This window comes from Perognathus longimembris, chromosome 18, assembly GCF_023159225.1.
Source record: "Perognathus longimembris pacificus isolate PPM17 chromosome 18, ASM2315922v1, whole genome shotgun sequence".
Taxonomy (NCBI): Eukaryota; Metazoa; Chordata; class Mammalia; order Rodentia; family Heteromyidae; genus Perognathus; species Perognathus longimembris.
Window position 1 is genome coordinate 15,061,264 of NC_063178.1, and position 12,119 is coordinate 15,073,382.

The 12,119-nt window shown below is 39.3% G+C and overlaps 1 protein-coding gene across 1 annotated transcript; it reads right to left on the reverse strand.

The window, feature by feature from the left end:
- Positions 1-2,900: 2,900 nt before the first annotated feature.
- Positions 2,901-9,675, reverse strand: LOC125366872 (zinc finger protein ZFP2-like). Its single transcript, XM_048367594.1, has 4 exons — positions 9,576-9,675; positions 8,384-8,473; positions 3,900-4,882; positions 2,901-3,578 (listed from the first exon to the last, which is right to left on the reverse strand). The coding sequence occupies exons 1-4, from the start codon at positions 9,673-9,675 to the stop codon at positions 2,901-2,903; spliced, it is 1,851 nt and encodes a 616-aa protein (XP_048223551.1).
- Between the last annotated feature and the right edge of the window lie 2,444 nt (positions 9,676-12,119).

Consider the following 12,119-nt stretch of genomic DNA (forward strand, 5'->3'; position numbering starts at 1 on the left):
ATAGAAGCCCCTCCCACCTTTTGACCTCCACCCCTTGGGAGGTGAACACGTGTGTGCCACCATGATGGAATTGTCCCGCCCACAAAGGGAAGTTTTGTGATGTCACTTGATGAACGTGACCCCTAGCCTATGACTGACCCTTTGGCCAGCCCCCTTTCTTTCCCGCCATTACTTCTATATAAGTGCCCTTCCATATTAAAGTCTTTGAGACGCATTCCACCACCGCAGCGTGTCCCTGATGCCTTCCTTTTCGCCTCCGCCCTCGGTAACATGTGGGGGGACTGGGGGGAGGGGAAGCTTCAGCAACCCGTCCTCAACTTAGCGCTTGCCCATGTGAGCACGCCTTTGGCCTTCCGCTGGCGGAGGGCTAGGCTGGGTGCTCTTTCATAGAGTTTGTGGTTACCTTTCTCCCCGTGGGGGGAGAAAGGGGGTGTCCAGAACCCCAACAGGGCACCCTCCCCCCACCAGCCGACCCTGGCCCAAACAGGGCCAGTTTCTTGATATATGTGAAAGGGAAATTTTCAGCTGTCACTCAGGGGTAAATTCTTTTCTGCTTTTCTGCACTGAAAGATATTAATACTTAGTTGGTGAGTTATTGAATTTTTGCCTGGTTATAGGATTGGCCAACAGTGCACTAAACTCTCCATTGCCTCCTCCATCCTTTTGGGGGAACTGTCTTAGGAAAGATGGTGCTGTGAGCACCCACTCTCCTCTGGCTTTGTAAAACAGCACCAGAATGCTGCACATCAACTACATTGCCATTTTGATGATGGCTGTCCAGAGGGGACACGGCAGGGGGTGTGGGTGCTCAAAACTACAGATCTCCTTACACACTGGCTTCTGGGTTTGGTTTTAGTTATTTGTTCACTAATTTATTTCCAGCACTGGGGCTTGAACTCAGAGCATCATGCTCTTCTTTTTTTTAAATTTATATTGATAAGGTGATGTACAGAGAGGGTACTGTTATATAATAAGGTAATAAATACATTTCTTGTCATATTTGTTACACCTTCCTTCATTTTTCTTTCTCTTCCCTAGTTCAGATAAGTATATATACAATATCCAGTGTACCAAAATTATATACAGTGACCACAGGGGGTATGTCAAAGGAAATTCACCTAGTACATTAAACATGACAACAGTAAAAATCCTCCTGTTTCCATCTCTTAGAGTTTATTTTCCTTAGCCTCATCTTATATAATCACATGTATGTAGCTGTTGAGCTATTTTGTTCCTGGCAGGGCTATCCTAGACCTTTTTATATTTATTTAGGAATTGTTTGCTTTTAGAGACATGATGTAATGTCGCTGACCAAAACATGTAGAAATACCATTTGAAAAGAAGTTTGTTATTTTTACAGACATGATCTGAGGTCTGTGCTCTAGGCTTGTCTTGCTCAACATTATTCGTTCAAGATCTGACCATTTCCCTGTGAATGCCATTATTTTATCACTTCTTTTTCTTTTTGCCATTAAGATTACCTTTATTTAAGTACACATTAAACAAGAGATTATCTAAAATCAAATGCAACACTTTTCAAAGTGACGTATTCTAAAATAACTGATTTCAATGACAAATTAAACATTTACTGAGTAGTCTGATTTCTAAGTTTATCTTACTGTTGGTCTTTGTTTTTTTTAGTCAAGTCTAGTGCTTTAATACTTGGGCCACAGCTCCACTTCTGACTTTTTGCTGCTTAATTGCAAATAGTCTTGTGGAATTTTCTGCATGGACTGATTCTAAACCTAAATCCTCAGCCTACAGACTCCAGAGTAGCTAGAATGAGAGGTGTGTGTCAGGGTCCAGCTTCATTTTAGGTGGACCAAATCAGTAAAAGCTGTGGTTTTAGGGGCTGGGAATGTGGCCTAGTGGTAGTTTGTTCTTGCCTAGCATGCATAAAGGGCTGAGTTCGATTCCTCAGTAATAGGTGCTGTGGCTCAAGTGATAGAGTGCTAGTCTTGAGCAATAAGAAGCCTGGAACAGTGCTCAGGGCCTGAATTCAAACCCAAAGGATAGCACACAAAAAAGCTATTATTTTAGAAATTGGGTCTCAAAAATTATACAGCACCAAAAGATGTTCTGTATTCAGAAGAAAACTGATAGTGCATGTTTATTTTGGGCTCCCAGCTCTTCCATGTACCTAGAACATTTCTCATCTTCCATTTCCATATGTGAAGCAGTAGAATCATTGAACATGCAGCTCTTGTGCCTCTCTATCCCAGTGTCCAGAGCCACCATTCTTTTTGTGTATGAGTTTGTTGATCGTTGCACACTCAATAAGAGACAGCATGCCATGTCTGTTCCTTTCTAACTGGTGTATTTTCTTTAGCTGATTGTATTCAAGGTTCTTCCCTAGTGTAATTTGTAGTAATACTTTCTTCCTTTTCAATGTATTCACGAATTGTTTTATGTGTTCCTATGTTTTGTTGGTGAGTAATTATGAAGCGTTTCTTAAAGTAGTTGTTACCCTCCTCACTAAACTTCTTTTGCACACATGTGTTTTCCAGGTGAAAAACTTCCCACACTGGTTACATTCATATGATTCCTGACCTGTGTGAATTCTGTTATGTTTCCTTAAGGATGACCTGACCCTGTAGGACTTTCCAAATGTGCTGCATTCCTAAGATTTCTCTCCTGTGTATATTTGCTGATGAACAGGAAGACAGGATTTCTGGGTGAAAACTTCCCGCATGTGTTACATCAATAAAGTTTCTCTCGTGTGTGTGTTCTCATGAAAAGTAAGGTGTGACTTCCAGGTGAGTGATTTTCCACATTGATTACATAAAGTTTTTCACATGTTTGAACTCACTTCTGTGAACTGAGATATGACTTGTGGGATAAAAACTTTCCACACTTGTTATGATCATATGGTTTCTCTTCTTTGTGTTCACTGATGAATACTAAGATAAGTCTACAGGGTGAAATACATTCCAATTGTGTAACATTTGTAAGGTTTCTCTCATGTATGGGTTCTCTTGTGAACAGTAACGCTTGATTTCTGACTTTCCACATGTGTTACATGTACAAGAGTTCTCTCCTGTATGTGTTCTCTCATGAACACGAAGGTGTGTTTTCCTGGCAAAAGACTTTCCACATGTGTTACATTTATAAGATTTCTCTCCTGTATGTGTTGTCTCATGAACACCAAGTGTTGATTTTGAGGCAAAATACTTTCCACATGTGTTACATTTATAAGGTTTCACTCCTGTATGTGTTGTCTCATGAAGACTTAGGTGTGATTTCTGGGTAAAAGACTTTCTACATATGTTACATTTATAAGGTTTCTCTCCTGTATGTGTTCTCTCATGAACAGTAATGCTTGATTTGTGGGTAAAAGACTTTCCACATGTGTTACATTTATAAGGTTTCACTCCTGTATGTGTTGTCTCATGAAGACTTAGGTGTGATTTCTGGGTAAAAGACTTTCCACATGTGTTACATTTATAAGGTTTCTCTCCTGTATGTGTTCTCTCATGAACAATACGGCCTCTTTTCGAGGCAAAAGACTTTCCACATGTGTTACATTTATAAGGTTTCTCTCCTGTATGTGTTCTGTCATGAACACTTAGGTGTGATTTCTGGGTAAAAGACGTTCCACATGTGTTACATTTATAAGGTTTCTCTCCTGTATGTGTTCTCTCATGAACAATACAGTTTCTTTTCGAGGCAAAAGACTTTCCACATGTGTTACATTTATAAGGTTTCTCTCCTGTATGTGTTCTCTCATGAAGACTTAGGTGTGATTTCTGGGTAAAAGACTTTCCACATGTGTTACATTTATAAGGTTTCTCTCCTGTATGTGTTCTTTCATGAACAATACGGTCTCTTTTCGAGGCAAAAGACTTTCCACATGTGTTACATTTATAAGGTTTCTCTCCTGTATGTGTTCTGTCATGAACACTTCGGTATGATTGCCAGGCAAAAGACTTTCCATATGTCTTACATTTATACGGTTTCTCTCCTGAATTTGTTCTCTCATGAACACTGATGTGTGATTTCTGGGGAAATGGCTTTCCACATGTGTTATGTTTATAAGGTTTCTCTCCTGTAAGAGTTCTCTGATGCATTAGTAGTGGCGCTTTCCACATGAAAGAGGTTTCACATGTGTTACATTTGTAAGGTTCCTCCACTGTATGATTTACCTGATGAGTACTGAGTTGATTTTTCCAGGTGAAGGACTTCCCACATTGGTTACATTCGTATGGTTTCCCACCTGTGTGAATTCTATTATGTGCATTTAAAATTGTCCTCAACCTGGAAGATTTTCCACATTTGTTACATATATGAGGTCTCTCACCTGAGTCAATTTTGTTATGTCTTCTAAGAATTTTCTTGCTCCTGAAGGAATTTTCACATATATTACATTCATAAATTTTCTCAGTAATATGTATTCTATTATGTGTTCTTAGAGCTGACATGTGTTTGAGGGCCTTTCCATATCTGTTGCATTCATAATGATTTTCTCCCACAGAAGCACAATTATTTTTAAAGAATATGGTCTTTGAGGTTAATACCGTCCCTTCTCCACCATCTGTGAAATAATGCTGCTTACTGGGAATTTCTGAACGTTGATTAAAAGTCTCCATGTTGCTAAGGGATTTTTCATCTACATGAGAGAAACCAGGCCTGGATCCAGCATGCATCTCTTCAGGCTCAAAATGGACAACCATATTCTGATATTCAATGGATGCCTCAGTCCACAGTCCTAAGGATTTCCTACTATTCTTATGCAGCTCTGACATGTGTTTAGAGCTCAAATGAAAAGTTCTCACTAATCTCACTCTTTCATCCACAGGGTTGCTTTTGGTGATTGCTACTTCACATGGCCATTCTTCTGGACTTTTCTTGCAACTCTTAATAATGTCATCAATTTCCAGGACATCTAAAATGATTCATCAAACAAATAAACATGAGGATCAAAGACATCAAAATAAAAACAGATACCCTCAAAACACTACAAGAATGAGTAGGAGAAACACTTGGGCTCCTTGGCACAGGAGGAAATTACAACAAATACACACAATATTCACACAATCATAAGGAACTATTTCCAGAACCTCCCCTCACTAAAGAACAATAATTTTACAGAAATGGATCAATACATAGAGAAGTATATACTGCCCAAACTGAATCAAGAAGAAATAAATGAACTAAATAAACCAATAACTTACAGGGGGTAATCAAGAACCTCCCAACAAAGAAAAGCCCAGGCCCGGATGGATTCACCAATGAATTCTATAAAACATTTAGTGAGGAGCTAATACCAATACTCCTCAAACTTATCCATGAAATAGAAACAGAAGGAGAAATCCCAAACGCATTCTATGAAGCTAATATTATACTCATTCCCAAACCAGGCAAAGACCCAACAAGGAAAAAAGAACTACAGACAAATATCACTAATGAACACAGACAAAAAGGTCCTCAATAAAATATTAGCTAACAGAACCCAGAAACTGATCAAGAAAATTATACGTCATGATCAAATAGGCTTCATCCCACAGACACAAGAATGGTTCAACATCCGTAAATCTATTAATGTAATTCATGACATAAACAGAGCTAAAAACCAAGAATCACATTTTTATCTCAGTCGATGCCCAGAAAGCCTTTGACAAAACACAACATCCATACTTGTTAAAAGCTCTGGAGAGAACAGGAATGGAATGAATGGATGGAACATTCTTTAAAACAATAAAAGCCATATACAACAGACCAACTGCTAATATCATATTAAATGGGGAGAAACTAAAACCATTCCTGTAAACTCAGAAATAATACAAGGATGCCCACTCTCCCCACTTCTTTTCAACATAGTGCTGCAATCCCTACCCATAGCAATAAGACAAGAGGAGGGCAAAAAGGATCCACATCAGCAAAGAAGAAATCAAACTATCCCTATTTGCAGATGACATGGTCTTATATCTGAAGGACCCAAAAAACTCAGTCCCCAAACTCCTACCCTAATAAACCATTTTGGCAAAGTAGCAGGCTACAAAATCAATCCACAAAAGTCAGCATCTTTTCTGTACACTAGCAATGTACAAGCAGAAAAAGAAATTGTGGAAAAAATACCATTTACAATAGCTAAAAAAGAATAAATTACCTAGGGATCAACCTAACTAAAGACGTGAATGACCTATTTAATGAGAAGTATAAAAATCTAAAAAGGGAAATCAAAGATGACACAAGGAGATGGAAAGACCTCCAATGCTCATGGGTAGGCAGAATCAATATAGTGAAAATGGAAATATTGCTCAAATTGTTATACAAATTCAATGCAATCCCCATCAAGATCCCAGCTACATTCATCACTGAAATAGAGAAAGCAACCCATAAATTCATATGGAACAGCAAAAGACCTAGAATGGCCAAAGCAATTCTAGGCAAAAAAAGCAGTGCAGGAGGTATCACAATATCAGACATCAAGCTCTATTATAGAGCAATCATAACAAAATCAGCCTGGTATTGGTATAAAAACAGACCTGATGACCAATGGAATAGAATTGAAGATCCAGAAATAAAACCGCACTCTTACAGTCAGCTGATATTCGACAAAGGATCTAAAGACATACAATGGAAAAAACACAGCCTCTTAAACTACTGTTGCTGGGAAAATTGGGCAGTCATATGTAGAAAACTCAAAGTAGTCCCTAGCCTATCACTATGCACCAAGATCAACTCAAAATTGGTCAAGGACCTCAACATCAGACCTGAATCTTTGAAACTACTGAAGGACAGAGTAGGAAAGACGCTAGAACTTATAGGCACAGGAAGGAACTTCCTGAATAAAGTCACAGGGGCACAACAGATAGGGGAGTGTCTCGACAAATGGGACTACTACAAAATAAAAAGGTTCTGCACAGCTAAAGACATAGAGACCAAAGTAGAAAGGCAGCCAACCATATGGGAAAGGATCTTTACCAGCACAGCAACAGACAAAGGCCTAATATCTGTCATCTACAGAGAACTCAAAAAACTAACCCCCTCCAAGCCCAGAAAACCAATTATGAAATGGCCCAAGGAGCTAAAGAGACACTTCACAAGATAATAGATAAAAATGGCAAAGAAACATATGAGGAAATGTTGAACATCTCTGGCAGTATAGGAAGTGCAAATAAAAACAACCCTGAGATACCACCTCACTCCAGTTAGGATGGCCTATACTCTGAACTCAGGCAACAACAAATGCTGGAGTGGATGCGGGGAAAGAGGAACCCTTCCCCACTGTTGGTGGGAGTGCAAGTTAGTACAACCACTTTGGAGAACAGTATGGAGGTTCCTAAAAAAGCTCAACATAGACTTACCCTATGACCCAGCCATACCACTCCTAGGCATCTATCCTGAACAACAGGTCTCAGGATATCAACAAGACATCTGCATTTCCATGGTTATCGCAGCACAATTCACAATAGCCAAAATATGGAAACAACCCTGATGCCCCTCTACAGATGAATGGATCCAAAAATGTGGTACCTATACACAATGGAATATTACATAGCGACTAGAAATGATGAAATATTGGTATTGGCAGGGAAATGGTCAGAACTTGAACAAATAATGTTGAGTGAGACAAGCCTAGAACACAGAAAACAAAGGGGTATGATCTCCTTGATATATGACCGTTAAGGTGGGTGGAGGGGGAGACAGTAGAGACCAGGTCTGAGAACAAAAAACTTCTTGTCAAATGGTATTTCCCACAGGTTTCTGTTAGGGAATTTACATTATGTAACTAAAACCAAACAACTACTAAACATAAAAAGGTCTAAAGTAGACCTCTCAGTGGATCACAATAACTCAAAAGCTATGTATGAATGATAATATAAGACAAGGACAAGCAAACTCTATTGTTGACATTATATTTAAAGTTCTAGGGGCTGGGGATATGGCCTAGTGGCAAGAGAGCTTGCCTCGTATACATGAGGCCCTGGGTTCGATTCCCCAGCACCACATATATACACAAAACGGCCAGAAGTGGTGCTGTGGCTCAAGTGGCAGAGTGCTAGCCTTGAGCAAAAGGAAGCCAAGGACAGTGCTCAGGCCCTGAGTCCACGCCCAGGACTGGCCGGGAAAAAAAAATTAAAAAAAAATAAAGTTCTAGGTGAATTTCCTTTGGTGTATGCCATGTGGCTACTGTATATGTTTTTGGTACACTGTGTATTGTATATATGCCTACCTGATCTAGGGAAGGGAAAGAAAAATGAGGGTGTAAGATATCACAAGAAATGTACACACTGTCCTATTATGTAACTGTACCCCTTTTTGCACAACACCTTGTCAACAAAATTTAATTAATAAATAAATTACAAAACAAAACAAAAAGAAGTGAACTTACCACCTGAGCTCTGTCTCCAACAGCACTGTGTAGGATGCATTCACTCACCTTGAAAATTCTTGCCTGAGGCTTCTCCCATCCATGTTTCTGCACCTTCCTCCAGCTTGATAATCAACTTGGGTTTAGAAACACAGTGCCCTGTTACGAAGAAACAGTGGAGAACTATTGTTCATGGTGAGTCTGGATATCTGTGCTATAATGATCTCAGACATTCTGGGACACAGGTTACTCCTGAGGGGCACACCCGCCAAGATGCCTTGCATCATCAGGAGGCAGTTCTGAGGGCCCTGACGTAGGTATGAGCTGCCCCTTGGATATGAGCCGGTCCCTTGGAGCTTCACCCTGACGGGCAGGTCAGGCGTCCACTCACAGCCTATGTAGGTGCATGTACCCCTCCCCTTCTACCGCCCTCCAACCTGTGTAAAAGAACAGATCATTTCCTGAATAAACGAGTTGGCTCGATCTGCTTCTAGGCTGCCAGTTTGTCCTCTATGGAGAAGAGGGCTGGGTGGTGGTCTGTAAGCCCCCTATATCCTCTTCCTGGACCTGTCTGTGTGGGGTGTGCTTTCCCATCTCCCCAGCAGGACAGGAGAGCGCGGGCGGCTAAAAACCTCTGACTTCTCCAAACTCTACTTTCTCATTTCTCAATAGCTTCATGGTTGACTTTGCATAGAAATTCAAGGTTTGGATTTTTTTTCAGTGTTTTCCCTTGAACTCAAGGAATGGCCGAGTCCCCTGAGCTCTTTTGCTAAAAGCCAGAGTTCTACCACTTTAAATGGATTTTTATTTTTCATTGAAGAAAGGATTCTCCTGGAGAATCTTCTGATTTGGCTGGTTTGGATTTCCATACCTAGGATTACAAGTATGAAGAGGAATGCCCTGTAAAAGCTTTAGATTTAAAATGCCCACTTTCAATTGCTGATTTCTAGATCCTACATTGAGTACAAATATACATTCTACTCTAGATTATATATCCATCTATCACAATAGCCACAAGTTTCATAGAAACTCCCCTGGTAATAGATCATGTCTCAGAACTGTTGCCTAACTGGTGCTATCTTGACTTCTTGAAGAATGAGAATAAAATTGCCTCTGGAGTAATATAATCAAGGGGAGGATTTTCTTGGAAAGATGCACTACTTCCCATATTCTGTAATCTTATACCTAAATATCATTGCACCTTTGATAAAGACTCATAGATCTATTAAAAACAAAGCAAATTAATGTATCTTTTGCTTACCCAAGGACAACAAGTTGCTGTAGGTCTCCAGCATTACATCTCTATATAGGGTCCTCTGAGCAATGTCCAGGTCCTGCCACTCCTCCAGGCTGAAATCCATAGCCACATCTTCAAAGGACACGAGCTTCTGTAATGGCACATTTTCACCAAGAAATTAGCCCTTAGTCAGGAGAAGACCAAGTATGGAATTTTATTCTTTTACAAATGTGCTTTTCTTACATAATATTTTGGAGCTTGCTCCATTATCTATAAAGTAGAAAGAAAAAATATCATAGTAGTAATATTGGCTCTATATTAACTAGATAACTAGGAATACAATAACAAATACACAATGCCCCTATTACATCAGGATATTTCTCTCCACAAGCACCAGAAACAGGATGAAAACTCTCAGCTGTTACTAATCTGACATGAAAATATTAAGTATAAGTAGATGCTTGGAATAGTATGTGTAGGTTATTTTGATAAAGTTTACTACATATCAGCATAACAATTTTTCTGCAGGTTCCACTTCTTCTGAAGTGCCCTGCTTCAGCATATGGATGGCCTTTTTTCTATACATAAATATCTGGTTACTTCTTTATTAACATAATGGTCAAACTACCAGCGGAGTTAAGAGCTAATACACAATAGGTGTTTGAAAGGAATATATGAGCCCTTGCATATTTATGAATGCCACAGATTGTACCAAACATACAATCAAGATACTTGCAGAAAAACAGCACCTGTATTAATAGACAACTTTAAACAAACTGTTATTTTTCTATGAATACTAATGTAAAACCCTTTAATGCCTGGGACTGTGGTTTTGTGTGGCACTGTAGTCCAAATGGTACAGTGCTCGTCTTGAGCAAGAGCACCTCTAATACAGTGCCACGCACTGAGTTCAAGCCCCAAGACTGCCAACAAAGAAGTCAGAAAAAAGGAAAATAGAAAAGATTAGTACAAAACAACAGTGAAAGCAGGGGATAAAATAAGTACTTGGAGAATGACTTCACAACTTAGGACAATCAAAATAACAATAAAATAACTACTTTATAAGTGTCACTATGCTCATACTTTAAAAAAAAACACAAACCAACAACCCCTAAAATCCAGTAAGTTCTGGAAAGGATGTGAAAATAGTGTGATCTTTGGTGCGAATCTGCCAGGAATGTAAAACAGTCAAAGGTGGTATAGACAATCATAAAGTGAATTAAACATAGAAACACACTGGCATATGACCCAGCACTTCTTTTTCTAGGTTTCTATACAACAAAAGTAAAGCAAGGACTATAACAACTATGTGGAGAAACCCTTCACAATTACTCACCAACAAAAGATAGGACCACATAAAACATTAGATAAATGCATTGAAAAGAAAATATTACTACACATTACAGCAGGGATGAGTCTTGAATACAATCACCTAAGTAAAATATGCCAATTAGAAAGGAACAGCCATGGCATAATGTCTCTTCTTGAGTTTTCCACGATCAACATACTCATAGGCCAAAAAGAATGAAGACTGGAATAGAGAGGAACAGGAGCTACATATTCAATGACTCTACTGCTTCTCACATGGAAGATGAGAAATGCTCTAGATGGATGGCAGACATGGGAGCCCAAAATGAAGCAACATGTACTATCAGTAAATGGTATAGTTATGAATGTTTAAGGCCAAACAGGATTGATGTGTAGAAAGATGACAGAATGAAATATAGCCTGTTTCATGAAAAACAAACACAATGAAGCAGTCATAGGATTTAACTAATATGCTTTTGAAAAAAACACAACTCTAAAGTTTACCGCATTTCTATTGGAAATGTACACTAACAAGAACTATATGGACAGTACTTCAAGTTCCTTTGGCTGAAGCACTTAACAATGTGACCAATTCTTTCTCACATCCAAAAACCTAGAAACAGAACTGGGATGTGGCTCAGGGGTAGACTGCTTGCCTGGCATGCACGATGCCCTTGGTTTGATTCCTCAGGACCATATAAGCAGAAAAACCCAAAAGGGATGCTGTAGCTCAAGTGGTAGACTACTAGCCTTGAGCCTAGAGAGGCTCAGGCACAAGACTAAGGCATTGATTTAGGCACAGTAAAATAAATAAATAAATAAATCTACAGAGAAACTGAAGAAAATCTGTTCTCAACCTAGTATGTAATATTTTGTTTTGTTTTGTTTTGTTTTGTTTTTGGCCAGTCCTGGGACTTGGACTCTGGGCCTGAGCACTGTCCCTGGCTTCTTTTTGCTCAAGGCTAGCACTCTACCACTTGAGACACAGCGCCACTTCTGGCCATTTTCTGTATATGTGGTGCTGGGGAATCAAACCCAGGGCCTCATGTATATGAGGCAGGCACTCTTACCACTAGGCCATTTCCCCAGCCCCTAGTATGTAACATTTTGTAAGTCACAAAATCTACAGTATATCTTTGTCTTACTTAGGAATGTTTTGTTGAAGCTGAATCTAGTTTTCCATTTTAAATATTGGACACACATTAAGTTAAAAAAATGATATGCAAAATAAAGTGAGAGGGGCTGGGAATATGGCCTAGT